Source organism: Bos taurus, chromosome 13, assembly GCF_002263795.3.
Source record: "Bos taurus isolate L1 Dominette 01449 registration number 42190680 breed Hereford chromosome 13, ARS-UCD2.0, whole genome shotgun sequence".
Classification (NCBI taxonomy): Eukaryota; Metazoa; Chordata; class Mammalia; order Artiodactyla; family Bovidae; genus Bos; species Bos taurus.
Genome location: NC_037340.1, coordinates 38,453,811 through 38,471,606, shown reverse-complemented (window position 1 = coordinate 38,471,606; position 17,796 = coordinate 38,453,811). Strand labels below are relative to the sequence as shown.

General features: G+C 48.1%; 1 protein-coding gene across 8 annotated transcripts; it reads right to left on the bottom strand.

The window, feature by feature from the left end:
- Positions 1–165: 165 nt before the first annotated feature.
- Positions 166–16,408, bottom strand: LOC539166 (zinc finger protein 133). Of its 8 annotated transcripts, none has more exons than XM_025001034.2 (5): positions 16,297–16,408; positions 14,982–15,175; positions 7,480–7,606; positions 6,987–7,082; positions 166–2,325 (listed from the first exon to the last, which is right to left on the bottom strand). In XM_025001034.2, the coding sequence occupies exons 3-5, from the start codon at positions 7,598–7,600 to the stop codon at positions 638–640; spliced, it is 1,905 nt and encodes a 634-aa protein (XP_024856802.1). In that variant the 5' UTR covers positions 7,601–7,606; positions 14,982–15,175; positions 16,297–16,408; the 3' UTR covers positions 166–637. The 8 variants fall into 8 exon arrangements, with proteins under 8 accessions (XP_024856802.1, XP_002692179.2, XP_024856801.1 ...); XM_002692133.6 differs by having other exon boundaries at positions 14,982–15,157; XM_025001033.2 differs by having other exon boundaries at positions 14,982–15,066.
- Positions 16,409–17,796: the final 1,388 nt, after the last annotated feature.

Genomic DNA, 17,796 nt, shown 5'->3' with positions numbered 1-17,796 from the left:
CAAAGGACCAGGCTGTCCAAGAATCACAGACTGACTCAGTTCTTATGCCATCCAAAGCACTGCATTACTGCGGAACCTTGGCCTCAGAAGCTCGAGATTTCTGTACCACCCCTGATTCCCTACCTTTATAGGTGGGTGAATGAGAGAGGCAGTTGAGGCCACAGATTTGTAAAGCAGCAGAGTTTTATTAGAACAAAAGGCCCCAAACACGACAACTTGAGGTAGAGGAAGTAAACTGAGTTCAAATGACGAGTTAAGGAATGTGTTTTCAAGAAGAGCGTAAAATGTTTTGATTTAGTCTGTGCTCTTGGATGGAGAACGCAATGGCACCCCACTCCAGTACTCTTGCCTGGAAAATCCCATGGACAGAGGAGCCTGGTAGGCTGCAGACCATGGGGTCGTGAAAAGTCGGACATGACTGAGCGACTTCACTTTCACTTTTCCCTTTCATGCACTGAAGAAGGAAATGGCAACCTACTCCAGTGTTCTTGTCTGGGGAATCCCAGGGACGGGGGAGCCTGGTGGGCCGCCGTCTATGGGGTCGCACAGAGTTGGACACGACTGAAGTGACTTAGCAGCAGCAGCGCTCTTGGAGCGGGTGAGGGGGTCAGTAAGGATGCTCCGGCGGGGCCTCGGGTCAGACTGAAATGGTGTTCTGTGGCCGGCACACATTCCTCCTATGTCTGTTGAGGTGGGACTTCTGGATGAAGCCTTGCCCGCACCCCTTGCACATGTGCGGCGTCCTCCCCTGGTGTGTCATCTGGTGGAGGATGAGGTGTTTCTTGTGGGAAAAGCCTTGGCCACACTCTGTGCACAGAAAGGAGTTCTCTTCCAAGTGTGACCACTTGTGCATGAGCAGGGCGGACTTGTTGCCGAAGCCTCGCCCGCACCGCCGGCAGTTGAAGGGCTGCTCCCTTGTGTGCGTGCTGCAGTGCCGGATGAGAGCCGACTGGTGGCGGAAGCCCCGCCCACACTCCCTGCACACATACGGCTTCTCCCCGGAGTGCGTCCTCTGGTGTTCCACGAGGTTGGACTTCTGGCTGAAGCCTCGCCCACATTCCACACACACCAGGGGCTTCTCCCCCGAGTGCGTCCTCTGGTGTCGGATGAGGTTGGACTGCTGGCTGAAGACACGCCCGCAGTCCTTGCACACGATGGGCTTGTGCCCGGAGTGCGTGTTCTGGTGCCTATTGAGATGGGACTTTAGACTGAAGCCCCGCCCACACACCCCACACACGTAAGGCTTCTCCCCGGTGTGTGTGCGCCTGTGCGAGATGAGGGTTGAATTCTGGCTGAATCTGTGTCCGCACACGCCACACACGTAAGGCTTCTCCTTCGAGTGTGTCCTCTGGTGGTTGACGAGTGTGGACCTCTGCCGGAAGCACCACCCACACTCCTTGCAGGCATACGGCTTCTCCCGTGTGTGTGTCCTCTGGTGCTTGATGAGGTTCGACCTGTCGCTGAAGCCCAGCCCACAGTTGCCACACACGACGGTCTTCTCCTTCAGGTGTGTCGTCTGGTGCCTGATGACGGCTGACTTCTGGCTGAAGCCTTTCCCGCACTCCTGGCACACGTAGGGCTTCTCCCCAGAGTGTGTCCTCTGGTGGACGATGAGGTTCGACTTATCGCTGAAGCCTCGCCCGCACTCACCGCACATGTACGGCTTCTCGCCGGAGTGTCTCCTCTCGTGTATGATGAGCTTCGACCTCTGTTTAAAGCCCCGCCCACACTCTCCGCACACGAGGGGCTTCTCCCCCGAGTGTGCATTCTGGTGTCCGTCCAGGCTCCTCTTTAGACTGAAGCCCTTCCCACACACCCCACACACGTAGGGCTTCTCCCGGGAGTGGATCCTCTGGTGACTGAGCAGGTTTGTCTTCTTGCTGAAACCCAGTCCACACTCTCCACAGTTGACAGTCCCAAACCCCAGGACTTCGATCCTCTTCAACAGCCTGTCTGTTTCCTCAGGGGTCCCCATTTGTGCAGGGCCGGCCTCTATCTCCATACCTGGGACCCCACCCCCAGAGATGACTGGCTGCCTCTGGGGTGGCCTGGGGAATGCTTCTACAGTACTTTTCTCTGTCTTTCCAAACAAAGGCCGGGCACCTTCTCCCTCCTGCCCTTCCACTTCCTCGATCCAGGCACTACCACCAGCGGCCTGCTGCTGCTGGTCCTCCAGGCACAGGTCTCCTGGCTGGACGGGATCTTCGGCATACAGGCACGTGAAGATCCAGGGTGGGGGACTACACAGCACCTGCTGCATGTGGAATTTCTGACTGCAGAGATCCGGAGGGCAGAAAGGACAGAGGTGGAGTTCTGGCTTTGGTTCTGTGGCAGAGAGAAGAGTCTGAGTCAGAACTAAGACGTGGAGCCGCCAGAGCAGTTCTGCCTGGTCTGATGGTTAAGACTCCAGTCCCTGTTCTTCAAAATGTTTACATCTTCAGGGCCACCCAGCAAGACTTCCTGCAGAGGACCCACTACAACGACCTCCTAACGCACAGCCACCCAGTGACACAAACAGGGTCCAAAGGGATTGTCTGTGACCAAGAGAGCTCTAACCAGAGGACCCACATGGAAACGTCTTTCTCTTTCCCTGTCTCCCTGGGAGGATGGGGTGGAAGAAGAGAGCTGTCCCTGAGCCTGGAAGACCCTGGTGTAGGAGGCAACACAGTGGAGTGGTTAGATACCACATGTGAGACACCTGAACCTGGAGGGTCCCGACTCACGCACAAATACTTATTAGAGGCCTACTCTGGACCAGAATTCCCACAAGGCAGGGCTTCCCTGGTGGCTCAGACAGGGAAGAATCTGCCTGCCAATGCAGCATACACAGGTTTGACCCCTGGGTCGGGAAGAGCCCCTGGAGGAAGAAATGGCAACCCACTCTAGCATTCTTGTCTGGAGAATATCCATGGACAGAGGAACCTGCAGAAGAGCTGGACACAACTGAGTGACTAACACTTTCTTTCACTTTCACTTTCGGGAGGCTTTCAGCAGTAGACAGCACACACACGGTCTAGGTCCCCCAATGACTGGTGCCACGGATCAGTTTGAGTCTTGTTAATTTCCATAATTAACCAAAATAAAAATGGCACCAGGAATCAATATAAAAGTTTTCTTCTCATAGTACCTCTCGTAAGGAGATGTCAACACTGAACAACTTGCTTCAGCACCGCTGGTTCTACTCAGCTGGCGGAATGCAGGATCACATAGTCTGAGGAACCAGGTCCAGACCTCACTGCATCTGCCTGAACACTTGCATTCACTGATGAACTGAACTTTTGAAAACCAACTGTGTATACATCTACATTCTAGAATTATTCCATCAGTAGAGAATGCTACTGTATTCTGAGACAGGGCCTTCAAAGAGGTGATTAAGGTTAAAAGAAGTCATAAGGCTCTAATCGATATGTCTGATGACCTCCCTGTAGGAGGAAAGCCAGGATGTGCAGCCTCAGAAAGGCCGGGTTAGGACAGAGTGAGGAGGTGGCCATTCAAAGTCCAGGAGGGTAGCCTCCTTTGTAAACTGCCAACACCTCTGCCAACCAAGAACTGCGAGCCTCCAGAAACACAGTAAAACCTTTTGCTTCTGCCATGAATTCTGCTGCTGTGTTTCAGCAGCCTGAGCTAGGAGAGATGCTGCTGCCTCTACCTTGAGCTCTTCCCTAAGTGCCTCTGTACCTGCCCTACAGTCCCTAAGTAAGTCCCATGAAATCCATCAGCTGTTCCAGTAAATGTGAAAAGGCCAAAGTCCCTATTCAAAGATAATAGTTGGTTTGGCAGAAAATGCAATAGCAGCTATATGACACCGCAAATCACATTAGATATCATACCAAAACTCTCTAAAAAACAAAGAGCCACAGCAAAACAGGTGCTAAGACTAATAAGAAATAATAGGATTGATATGTAACACACAACTCTATTTAAAACGGATAACTGACAAGGACCTACTCTACAGCACAGGGAACACTGCTCATGTTATGTGACAGCCTGGATGGAAGGGGAGTTTGGGGGAGAATGGATACATGTATATGTATGGCTGGGTCCCTTCACTGTCCACCTGAAACTATCACAACATTATTAATCAGCTATACATCAATATAAAATTAAAAAAATTTTTTTTAGAAAAAAATGAAAGTTTAAGGAATATAATATAGAACAAAAGAATTTTAACATTAAAAACTTCATTAATGAATGAGATAAAATTGTCATGAACCTTTACATGCCTAACAGTACACTGAAGTGAAATATATAGCAAAAACTTAGAAAGAAATGGAGGATTTGATATAAATTACAATGACACTGGCGAGTAATCTGCTATGACTCTTCCATTCCATTCAGTCGCTCAGTCGGGTCCGACTCTTTGCGACCCCATGAACTGCAGCACACCAGGCCTCCCTGTCCATCACCAACTCCTGGAGTTCACCCAAACTCATGTGCATCAAGTCGGTGATGCCATCCAGCCATTGCATCCTCTGTTGTCCCCTTCTCCTCCTGCCCTCAATCCCTCCCAGCATCAGGGTCTTTTCCAATGAGTCAACTCTTCACATTGAGATGGCCAAAGTATTGGAGTTTGAGCCTCAGCCTCAGTCATTCCAATGAACACCCAAGACTGGTCTCCTTTAGGATGGACTGGTTGTATCTCCTTGCAGTTAGGGAATACCTAATAAACACATGTATATACACATTCAGTTCAGTTCAGTCACTCATTCATATCCAACTCTTTGCCACCCCATGGACTGCAGCATGCCAGGCTTCCCTGTCCATCACCAACTCCTGAGCTTGCTCAAACTCATATCCATTGAGCTTGGGGTTGCCATCCAACAAGCTCATCCTGTGTTGTCCCCTTCTCCTCCCGTCTTCAATCTTTCCCAGCATCAGGGTCTTTTCAAATGAGTTCGTTCTTCCCATCAGGTGGCCAAAGTATTGGAACTTCAGCTTCAGCATCCGTCCTTCCAGTGAAAATTCAGAACTGATTTCCTTTACACTGGACTGGTTGGATCTCCTTGATCAAACTGTCCAAGGGACTCTCAAGAGTCTTCTCAAACACCACAGTTTAAAAGCATCAATTCTTTGGCACTCAGCTTTCTTTATGATCCAACACTCATATCCATACCTGACTACTGGAAAAACCATAGCTATGACTATATGAACCTTTGTCAGGAAAGTAATGCCTCCACTTTTTAATATGATGTCTAGGTTTGTCATAGCTTTTCTTCCAAGGAGCAGTTCAGTTCAGTTCAGTCGCTCAGTTGTGTCCAACTCTTTTCGACCCCATGAATCGAAGCACGCCAGGCCTCCCTGTCCATCACCAACTCCCAGAGTTCACTAAGACTCACATCCGTCGAGTCAGTGATGCCATCCAGCCATCTCATCCTCTGTCGTCCCCTTCTCCTCCTGCCCCTAATCCCTCCCAGCATCAGAGTCTTTTCCAATGAGTCAGCTCTTCGCATGAGGTGGCCAAAGTACTGGAGTTTCAGCTTTAGCATCATTCCCTCCAAAGAAATCCCAGGGCTGATCTCCTTGCAGTCCAAGGGACTCTCAAGAGTCTTCTCCAACACCACAGTTCAAAAGCATCAATTCTTCATCGCTCAGCCTTCTTCACATCCGGTCCCATCACTTTATGGGAAATGGATGGGGAAACAGTGGAAACAGTGTCAGACTTTACTGTTCTGGGCTCCAAAATCACTGCAGATGGTGACTGCAGTCATGAAATTAACAGACGCTTACTCCTTGGAAGGAAAATTATGACCAACCTAGATAGCATATTCAAAAGCAGAGACATTACTTTGCCAACAAAGGTCCATCTAGTCAAGGCTATGACTCTTAGCAGACCAAAAACAAGGATATAAACAACTTGAAAAATGTAAATGATTTCTATTATATATGCTATTTCCCTTGATTTAAGACAAAATTAGCTAAGCCTTCAAATTTGATAAAACTGAGAAATAGAAAATCTCCTACAGAAAAAGAAAACATATACTTTTTATTATGAAATTGTCAACAGTATTTTAAAAGCTAAAAAACACACAATTCCCTACAGTTATCTATTCCTCTATCATTTAAAAAGAATGCCAAGTCAAAAAACTCCCCAGAAACTCCACTCTTTCCAATTCTCTACCCCCCAGGCTAACCACTGATCATGGTGAATAATAATGCAGATGTCTATGTTCACATATACATGTTGACACAGTCTTTCACACAAACCCAACTATGTAATAAACATTGTTTTGCAATTTTTCACTTAAAAATGTATCTTCTAAGTATCTGCTTTTCTGTTAAAGAAGGTAAAGGAAAATCTGCTCTTCATTAATGAACAATTAGGAAGCATCATCACAAAAATGGAAAGTTATAAAAAAAAAAAAAACAGGCTCAGTAAACTGTGGGACAATGTAAAATGGACTAATACACATGTAACTATCATTCCAAAAAGAAGGAAACAGAAGGGAACAAAAGAATCATGAAAGAATCATGTCCCAAAATCTCCCCAATGTGGCTCTAACCATAAATTTATAGGTTCAAAAATCTGAGCACATGCTATGACAGGAAAAATAGTGACATCGCAGTCAAACAGCTGAACACCAAAATACAGAAAGCTCTGAAAGTACCAGAGGCTTAAAAAGTAACAAAAAAACAAAGCAATAACTGTGGAAATGACAGCTGATTTCTTATTAGAAACAATGGGAGGCCTAAACAGGGGAACAGTAACCTTAAAGTGGTGAAAAAATAAGCCAATCTAAAATTCTAATCCAGGGAAAATATCCTTTTAAAAATATAGTAACATGAGCCACCAGACTATGTATGTGGGAGAGAACTAAGTGAGGCAGAGACGGCAAACCCAGTGCAGGGAGACGAGACACCAGGACGCTCGGGTGCCGCTGCAGGTCTGGAAGGAGGCCAGGAGGGCAGTGCATACGGTGAGCGGCCAGGGCCCGGCAGAAAGACCTCCCCACCCCCAGCCCTCTGAACCACCCAGGGTCCCTACTCACCCAGGCAGCTGACGGGCGAGCATTTCCTCTCTTCTCTCCAGGTCTCCTTCCCTTGCTCCAGCTGGGTGATGAGTTCTGGTTTAGAAAACGGAATGCCTGCTCAGAGGAAAAGAGAACAAGATGGTTGCAGGTTATCCTGCACTCAGAGCCACACCAGGGGGGAGGATTTCTAAAGGTGGTGGGGAAGATGTGAGAGTGGTGAGCTCCCCCAGGGAAGGGAAGCCAGGATGGGAGTTCACTGACCCGACTTCATGCTGTGAGAGAACACCTCCCTCGTTTACAAGAAGATACTGACTAGGAAGAGATGCCAGGCTTACCAGAGAGCCTGCGGGAGAAGGCTAGAAATGCGGAGTATCACACACATATACACACCTGTACACGTTTATAGAGTGTCTCTGCTTTGGAGTCCAACCCAAAGGTAAGGCCAGAAAGCAAGAGGGCTGCTCCAAGTTGCCAGCAGTCAGGACCCGGGTCCTAAGAGATGCAGGCTTACCCAGTGAGACCAGGTTGCTGTAGTTCTCCAGCATCACCTCCCGGTACAGGGACCTCTGAGCAGGGCTCAGCAGCACCCACTCATCCTGGGTGAAATCCACAGCCACATCTCTGAATGCCATGTGTGCCTGTAACACAAAACAGCCCTGTTCACCCGGGAGCCAGCCCTGCCCAGGCCTCAGGGTAAGGGGCAAGGGGGAGGCGGCCCAGGGGAGGCAGGTGAGATCCTGCCTTTCACCCTGGTGCTCTGTATTCCAAGATCTTTAAAGCCCTGTCACCACCTGGGCAGTGGCACTTGTCAACACGTTCAAGGTCCTAGCTGGGCTGATGTGGAGAATACATACAAAAATAGCCTGTAACTTTCAGGAGCTTTATGTTGAGGGAAAGCGCCAGACTTTTAAGAATTTAAAAGAATAGTCTGAACCACGGTATTAGTGTTGAAGCATCCGAATGACTGAGGTTCACACAATTCAGTTATGGCAAAGACCAAACACAACTCAGTCCCTCCCTGAATCCCACAGCCCCTCCGGCCCTCCTTCCCTGAGAGGCACCAACCAGCAGGGAATGGTCATGAGCACGAATTTGAACCCTACTGCCCTGGTTTGGAGCCCATCCCAGCCATCAGCTAGCAACTCCGCTTTTTCAACTGTGGGTAGCAGTCCACTAAACGTCCTGTCCCACACTGTGGTGCTCAGGGTGGACGTCCCTGCCATTCAGTCCAGAATTCATCTCACATGCCATTCTCACACCCTGCCCAACTTTACTGCCTTTATCGCAACACTGTTTCAAAGTGGAAAGCACCCTGCAATAGGGACATCAGGAGAGGTTTTCACAAGAGGCCCAGGAACTTGGTCTTGAACGAAGCACAGGAGTCTAGGGAAGAGAAATGTGCCAGGTGTTCCCGATGAGGTGTATGGGGAGCACAGAAGAGGACACCTGCGCCAAGGAGGAGAGGAAGCCTGAATCCTGGGATGTAGGACCACTCAGGAGGAATAAAAGGCACTAAGTGGGAGAAATGCAGAACAGGTCGAGCGTAGGACAGCTTGTGGGTTTTAAATGATTGTAAAATATACATAAGCATTTTACTATTTTTACCATGTGAAGTGTACATTTCAGTACATTAAGCATGCTCGCACTTAATGTGGTACAACCATCACCACTATCCATCTCCAGAACTGGTTCATCATCTCACGTTGAAACTCTGTGGCCATTAACCACAATGCCCTTTCTCACAAACCCTGGTAACCAACCATCATTTTACTTTTTGTCTCCATGCATTTGGCTATTCTAGGTATCCCAAATATGTGAAATCATACGGTGTCTGTCCTTTTGTGTCTGGCTTATTTCATTCAGCGTAATGTCTTCAAGTTTCAGCCACAGACCAAAGACATACAGATGGCCATGAGACACATGAAGAGAGGCTCAACATCGCTAATTGTTCAGTTCAGTTCAGTCACTCAGTCGTGTCCGACTCTTTGCGACCCCATGAATCACAGCACGCCAGGCCTCCCTGTCCATCACCAACTCCCGGAGTTCACCCAAACTCATGTCCATCGAGTCAGTGATGCGACGCAGCCATCTCATTCTCTGTTGTCCCCTTCTCCTCCTGTCCCCAATCCCTCCCAGCATCAGGGTCTTTTGCAATGAGTCAGCTCTTCACAAAAGGTGGCCAAAGTATTGGAGTTTCAGCCTCAGCATCAGTCCTTCCAATGAACACCCAGGACTGATCTCCTTTAGGATGGACTTGTTGGATCTGCTTGCAGTCCAAGGGACTCTCAAGAGTCTTCTCCAATACCGCAGTTCAAAAGCATCAATTCTTCGGTGCTCAGCTTTCTTCACAGTCCAACTCTCACATCCATACATGACTACTGGAAAAACCATAGCCTTGACTAGATGGACCTTTTTGTTAGAGAAATGCAAATCAAAAGTACAATTCACACCAGTCAGAATGGCCATCCTCAAAAAGTCCACAAACAATAAATACGGGAGAGGATGTAGAGAAAAGGGACCCCTCCCACACTGTTGATGGGAATGTAAAATTCGTAACAGACCCTCTAGAGAACAGTATGGAGGTTCTTTAAAAAACTAAAAATAGAACTACCATATGATCCAGCAGTCCCACTCCTGGGCACATATCCAGAAAAATTCATAATTCGAAAAGATACATGCACCCAGTGTTCACTGCAGTACTATTTATTATAGCCAACACACGGAAGCAACCTAAATGTCCACCAACGGAGGAATGGATAAAGAAGATGTGGTACAGCCTTCCCCGGTGGCTCAGTGGTAAAGAATCCACCTGCATTCACACAGTTTCAGTGGTAAAGAATCCTGTGAATTTAGGAGACACGAGTTCGATCCCTGATCCGGGAAGGTCCTACAGGCTTCGAGCGGCTAAACCCATGTCCTGCAATTACTGAACCTGTACTCTACAGCCCGAGCTCTGCCACAAGAGTAGCCACTGAAAGGTTGTTGTTGAATCACACGAAGACACTGGGATTCTTGGCCCCGGGAGGAGAATTCAATCCGGGGCCAGAGACGAGGCTTGACTGCTCAGAGCTTTTGTGTAATGAAGTTTCATTAAAGTATAAAGGAGATAGAGAAAGCTTCTGACATAGGCATCAGAAGGGGGTAGAAAGAGTACCGGCTGGCTAGTGTTAGCAGTGGAGTTATATACTCTCCAATGAATCCAAAGAATGTCTGGAGGTTGTAAAGACCTCACCAGACCTACTCCCATAATTTACATTTTAAGATAACAGAATTAGCCAGAAGGTTTAATCCAGAGACTGTCCTCAGGCAGGATACATCCTTGTAAAGACCAGGTCTACTCCCATAATTTACATTTTAAGATAACAGAAGGTCTAATCTAGAGAGTGTCCTCAGGCAGGATACATTATTGTTATATAATCCTAAGGAATGTAGAGAAGGAAAAAAAAGTTTCTCCTTTCTTCCTCCTTGAGAATTCCAGACCCCTCTCTCCTTGGGGACCCCGAGACTCCTTATCAACCTGCCTAGGAAATGACTCTCTCACCACCTCAATGAGAAGCCCGTGCGCCACCACTAGAGAGTAGCCCCCACCTGCCGCAGCCAGAGAAAAGCCCAAGCAGCAGTGAGACCCAGCACAGCTATGAATAAATAAAATTTTTTTTAAAAATGTAGTACATCTTTGTACAATGGACTATTACGCAGCCATATAAAGAATGAAATAATGTCATTTTCAGCAACATGGATGGACCTAGAGATTATCATACTAAGTAAAGTAAGTCAAACAAAGGCAAATATATCACTCATACGTGGAACCTAAGTTTTTAAAATGATATAAATGAACTTATTTATAAAACAGAAACAGACTCACACACTTAAAAAACAAAATGTATGGTTACCAAAGGGGAAATGTGTGTGTGTGGTGGGGAGAGGAATAAATTAGGAGTTTGGGATTAACATACACACACTACAATATATAATATAAAAAGTACATAGACAGGTAACCAACCAGACCCTACTATATAGGACAGCAAACCCTACTCAATACTCTCTAATAACCTATATGAGAAAAGAATCTGAAAAAGAATGAACATACGTATATGTATAACTGAATTACTTTTCTGTACACCTGAATTACCACAACATTGTAAATCAACTGTACTACAGTAAAAATTGGGAAAAAAAGATGACCTGAATCAAAATATGAAGGGCCTACAAAGGACCAGGGAGAAGCTGACACACAGCCAACAGCTTCAAGGTATCTTTCTACCGGAAAAACTATCAGGCTCTGAAGAATAACAAGAAAACTCCTAAGTGACTCTAGACAAAAAATATACCAGACTTCCATGAGACTTTTCAAAATCGTCATTCAACTCATGTGCACTGCAGGTGGGAATGTGCAAGCACTATGGAAAACAGCACAGCAGTTCCTCAAAAATGTAAAAATACACATTAGCATATGATCCACCAATTCCACTTCTGGGTATTTCCCCAAAAGAATTGGAAGCAGGGACTTGAATAGATATTTGTACACTCACGTGAGCAGCGTTATTCACAACAGCCAAAATGTAGACGTGACCCAAGTGTCTATCAGTAGACAAATGGATAACACAGTGGTGTGTGTGTGTGTATGTGTGTGTATGTATATAATGGAATATTATTAAGCCTTAGAAAAGAAATTCTGACACATGCTACAACATGGATGAACATTAAAGATACTATGCTAAGTGAAACAAACCAGATACAAAAGGACAAATATAAAATTCCACTTATATGAGGTACCTAGAGTAATCCATATAGACAGAGTACAGCGATGGTTGACAGGAGCTAGGAGGAAGGGGAAACTCAGTTATTGTTTAATGGGGATAGTTTCATTCTGAAAAGTTCTGGAAATGGAGAGTGTGAACAGTTGCACAACAATATAAATGTACTTAATGATACTGGACTATAGACTTAAAACAGTTAAGATGGTAAGTCTTATGTTATATATATTTTATGACTTTAAATGCATGGCAAGAATATCATTCAAAGCAATAAGAAAATATTTCGGGGACTTCCCTGGTGGTCAGGTGGCTAAGACTTCACACTCCCAATGCAGGGGGCCTGGGTTCAATCCTTGGTCAGAGAACTAGACCCCACGTGCCACAACTAAGACCCAGCAGAGCCAAATAAATTTTTTTTTAATTTCACCAAGACAGAGTGCCCAGAAATGTAAGACTGGCTGAATATGAGGAAATTCATTACTGTATATTATACGTATTAATGAACTGGACCAAGGAGAAAAAACATGATTGCATTTATACATGCTGAAGTATTCTTTAACAGAACTCATCCAACATCCAATTCACTGTAAGACTAATGATCCATAGAACTTTCATTTTGAATTTTAGACTTAGAAGTTGCAAAAATATGAATTCCCATGTAACCTTAATCCAGTTTTCTCTAATGTTAACATCTGAGAAAACTATACTACAATGATCAAAACCAGATTAACATTGATTATTATTACTATTTTCTAAACTACAGCTCATAACCACATTTCAACAGGTTTTTTCTACTAATGTCCTCCTTCTTCTGGTCCAGGATTCAACTGAGGTTCTCACACTGCATTTAGCTGTCATATATCTTTAATCTCCTCCAATCCTTCTTTCATGAATGACATTTTTGAAGAACAGCCCTCAATTGTGATTTATCAGATTTGACAAGAAAATGATTAGAATGACCCTAGTTCACTTTTGGCTAGATTGTCTCAGAAGTCACGTGCCCTTTTCATACCCCTTGATAGGAGTTCATGATATCGGTATGTTTTACTACTGATGATGTTAACCTTGATCACTTGGTTAAGGCAGCGTCTGCCGGGTTTTTTCATTACAAAGTCACTCATTTTGCCTTTACATTTAATACACATCTTGGGAGAGTTACTTTGAGATTATACAAATATCCTGTTTCTCTTCAACCTTTTACCAAATAATTTTAGCATCACTTTGTGGGAGCTGTCTTCAACCATTATTACTGCAGTGTTGACCAAATGACAATGTTCTACCCCCTTCTTTCCTTTGAAATTCATTAGCTGGAATTCCGTAAGCAAGAGTTGTCCCTTCTCTTTTTTTTAAATTAATTCATTTATTGTTGGCTGTGCTGGGTCTTCGGTGCTGCATGCAGGCTTTATCAAGTTGGGCAAGCGGGGACAACTCTTCGCAGCAGTGTACAGGCTTCTCGCTGCGGTGGCTTCAGTGGTCATGGAGCACAGGCTCCGTTGCTCCACGGCATGTGGAATCTTCCCAGACCAGGGATTGAACCCAAGACCCCTTCACTGGCAGCCAGATTCTTATGCACTGTATCACCAGGGAAATCCAAGAGTTGTCCCTTCTTATTTACTTCAGTGTGGATTCATAGCTTATCCTAGGGGTTATATTAGAATATTATCACTATTTTGCTGCTCAAATTATTTCATCAAACACTGGGTGCTCCTTCAGGCTGATCTCATCCCTGCTTTCACCCACAAATGTGCGACAAGGGATGCTGTGCCAGTCACAGGCTTAAGTCTGTATGCTCTCAGAGGGCCCAAGGCACCAGGTTAAGAACGTCAGCACCCCTGCTAGAGGGACCAAACAGAAGCAGAGGCCCGATACCATGTGGAGAGGGTGTGGGGCCTAGCAAAGACGACACTGGTGTCTTCACCTGCTTAGGCTAACCCAGTGACAGGAACTGTATCGATGGCTCAAGAGGAGCAAATGAGGTACCCTACCCTCTAACAACCACCTCCTGGTCCAGTGGGAGGGTCAGACAGTCATGACACAGCCTAAGCCCTGGAGTCCTGAGCCCCAGGGTCCCACCATGAACAGGGAACCTGGGAACACTGCCGGGGATGTGCAGGCTGCTCTGCACGGGGAGAGCATCCCAGCTCATCACCAGTTGACACAGAAACAGAAATGCTCGGGGAAACACAAGCAGACAAGGAATATGCTTCTGTGCAGCTGTAAAGCAGGGTCTGACCAGGCTGGGAGTCGGGGAGGAGACTGAGGAGGAGACTTGGAGAAGCTGGAGGCATTAAAGTAATTCTAAAAATTACCTAGGCATTATGTGCCCCACACTGTAACTGCATTGCTAGGGTTATCTCCTCCAACATCCCCGGGAGGTGGACACCATTCTGATGATTCCCATCTGGCAGATGAGGAAAAGAAGGCTCAGGGAGGTGAAATAACAAGCTCAGGGCCACACAGCTAGACATGGTAAAACTGAGATTTGAACCCAAGCATCCTGACTTTGGAGTCGGGACAGAAGCAGACGATTAGGAAGGTCTCTTTCTAGCAGGCTGAGTGCCAAGTTCAGTATGTGGACGTCAGGTGCCCAATGCAAGAGGCAGGTGGGGAGAGGGACAAGAAGGTGGAGCAGAGACGAGTGAGGGCGGAGCAGGAGTGAGGACCAGGAGGAGAGGGGTCCAGGGCACAGTGTATGTGCTGCTGAAGACAGGGCAGGTGAGCCTGGAAAGAGCAAAGAGGCCAAGCTGCGGGTGTTCACTGAGGTCCACAAGGTCAGAATCGGGGGGAGGGCCAGACACAGGGACACTGTCCCCCGGAATTCCTCCCCGGCCACACACCTCCCCCCTCCTGCCTCTGAACAGAGCTGCTCTGACTGAAACAGCTATTCATTCCCTTGAGTGTAGTGATGACCCTGTGGTTATTTTACAGGAAGCTCTAATGTTAGAGCTGCCTCCTGAGGTAACTGCAGGTGAGATGACAGGACGGGGACACAGGCAGTGAGGGCCTCGCTGGATGGAACCAGAACAGAAGGCCGAGGCCTTCACAACAGACAAGCCTGAGAGTGCACAGGCCTCAACACACCACAAGGATGGGGGAGGAGGGGGTGGTCAAGGAGGACACAGAGTCTGAACAAGAGTCCCTGGGACAGCAGCCACCCCTACCACAGACCATGTCCCCTGGGGAAACCAGCTGGGCTCTGATCCCCGGGCGGGGCGTGCTGGGCACAAGATGTCAAGGCTGAGCGAAGGAAACCCACCTTTGGTTCAGCACACGGAAGGCGAGCAGTCCCCACGTGAGTCCGGGCTGTCAGGAGCCCTCCCCTCGCCCACCAGGCTTCCTCTCTGGGCAGCACAAGAGCAGAAAGGTTCAGGAGAGTCACTGGAAACTCACGCCCTTAGGCTTTCCTCTTCCTTAAAGGCATCAGGAATGGACCTGTCACAGAAGAAAAGGCTGCGGGCAGCTCGCTCAGAACACAGCCTGCCCCAATAATGCTGCCGACACCAGGGCTGAGCTGACCCACTCTTGCCTCAGACCTTCCTAAGCAAAGTTCTTACTTACTGGGCACTTAGGACTGTAAACATCAGAGACGGTTCCAGGCACAGAACCGTCTTACTTCATTCTAGCCTCACAATCCAATGGAGTACAATTTATTATCTTTATTTTACAGATGAGAAAACTGAAGCACAGTGAAGTCAGTCCCTTATCCAAGGTGACACCGTTACAAAGTCACAGAGTCTGGATGAAGCTGGCAGCCGAGGCTACGCTCTTCAAGTAGGGCAGGGACAGTGAACCTCTGTGGGTTGTAGGCTTCTCAGTGTGCCATTTTGAGATGAATCAAGATTGCTCCCCAGGTGACAAGGGTTACATCTGGATGGTGGGTCTGTAGAGTTCTATTTATTTCTGTCTAAAATCCCTCCTTAATAAAACTTTAAAATGGAACTCAAAATCCCGAAGTCCGGAAACACTGGAGCCCTGCACATCCGTGACTGCTGGGGTCAACGCAGGTTTCCAGGACCTTTGAGAAACTTGCCCAGTGGGCCTCAGACAACCTCTTCCTCCACGGCCTGAATCCAGGGGTGACCGGCCAAAAACACACCCAAGATTGCTGCCAAAGTGGCCCGTTCCACACCCAGCCCATCCCCAGGCACATGCTGCCCACGGCAAACCACCCACCAAAACTCCTGGCGGCGGGCTGGCCCTCATCCCGGCAGCTGGGAAACATCAGGGCTCCATGCCAACTTACTCAACCCTCTGGCCCCCAGGGACTTGGGGATAAAGGCGACACGCCCACCCCCCGTCCCCAATCATCATCGCTCTTTCGGCCAAGGCCTAACGTGTCCTCACCCACAGAAGCCCCGGGACGTGGCTGGATTCCGGCATCCGCCACCACTGGGCATCACGGCTGAGCTTCGCTCACGTCCATCGAAGATGCGCGCTCACATCCCAAATATGACATCCGCGAGGGCACGGCCTGAACCGCGACAGCGCGTCCCGCCGCCGCCTCCTCTGCCCGGCACCCGCACAGTCCCCAGCCTCAGGCCCAGCCAACAGCCCAGACTTTCAAGACCTACCTTTCCATGCAGGGAAGGGCACGCCTGCAGCTTAGAGCCCCACGGGCGCCACACTCACCAGCGAGGAACAAGGGTTCACTCCAGCCACCAGCTGGGCTAGGACGCTAGGACTACACTACCCAGAATCCTCGGCCTAGCGGCAGGACTACATCTCCCAGGATGCTCGGCGCGCCCAGAGGCCTCTGAGGGAGCTGTTTCTCAGTAACATGCCCTTGGGAGAATGGCCACTGTGGCGCCTAGATTTCCGCCCCGCCCCCTCTTTTACAGAGGACCCGGGGTGAAACGCCTCTCCTTCAGTGACCACTTCGCTAACGCCTCCGCCTTAAAGAATACACTCCCCAGTGACCCCAGCAGTGACTCCTGCCTCCGGTGCTGGGCCCACCCCTCGGCTGGCGGAAGTGATGTGCCCGGGGAATCTCCGTTTAGTTCCGGGGTGCGCGGCGGAACGGACAACGGTTTCCGGGCCACGCTTGCTCCAGGGAAAGCAAGGCTGTGTCTGGGCGGGTGGGGAGAGGGTTCCGTGAGCCGCGCAGGCGTAGTGTCGACCAGCTCCCTTTAATTCACTTAAACCCACGGTGGGGACTGAGACTGAGAAGGCGAGGTACCTTACCGCGATCTTACTGTCAAAGGAGGCAGCCCTGGGTTCCGAGCCCATGTCCCCAACTAGCGCACCCGCACCGCTCTCCCTAGATCCTGTCCCTCTGTCGCAGTCCGCGCGTTTATGGGCAATCTCATCCGTCTTCTGGGGGACAGAAGCCTCACCGTTAGACCATAGCTTGGGGCTCAGTCCCTCTTAGTGTCCTTTGAAAAAGCAAAATATCAAGAATGACAACCTAAAAGTTGAGAATTGTGTTTCAATTGATGGCCTTATAACTAGGAGACAGCCTCGCAGCTCTGAGGAACTGCTTCAAAGAGTTATGGGAGGAGCAGGATATGTAGGAGTTTGCTGAAAAGAAAACAGGGTGTTTGAACATCGAAAGGTTACTGCTGATCACAAAGGAACAGACAGCTTTATGAATTCAGAACTTTTCTACTATGGGAAGATGAAAGAATCTGGGCTCCCTTAAATCATTCCTTTGAGATGCATCTGAAGTATCTAGGGCCAGCATACTGTTTTTCTCCATCCTTAGTTTCCCTAAATGTGCACCCTCAGAGTGCCTGCAGAGGTTGATGGCTTCATGGCAGGCAGCATCCCGTTGTTTACTAAAACAGCATCTTTTTCTTTTTGGTCTACAGCTCTCTGAGTCTTTGTTCAGGGTTCTGATTGAGGTCAGGGAGGTACTGGTGTCATCTGGGACACACCCACTGGGGAGCTGAGGAGCACACCCCCTTCACTGTGGAGGGTGTTTCCACCAAGGCACCCTCTCAGTTTTCCTTACTTCCCCTAGATTTGCTTTCTGAAGTTTTGTCATCTAGAAGACCAAGAAGATGTTCACATGGCCTGCAAAGCCAAGGAGAGACAAACATTTCCTACAATTCTTTCTCAGCTCCCTGATGGTG

What these genes read in the sequence shown, in the direction of transcription:
- LOC539166 (XM_025001033.2), bottom strand. An exon ending in TTCCGTGTGCTGAACCAAAG is followed by an intron (nt 7,607 to 14,981) that starts GTGGGTTTCCTT and finishes TTTGTGTTACAG; the next exon opens with GCACACATGGCATTCAGAGA. An exon ending in CAGCAACCTGGTCTCACTGG is followed by an intron (nt 7,083 to 7,479) that starts GTAAGCCTGCAT and finishes TCCTCTGAGCAG; the next exon opens with GCATTCCGTTTTCTAAACCA.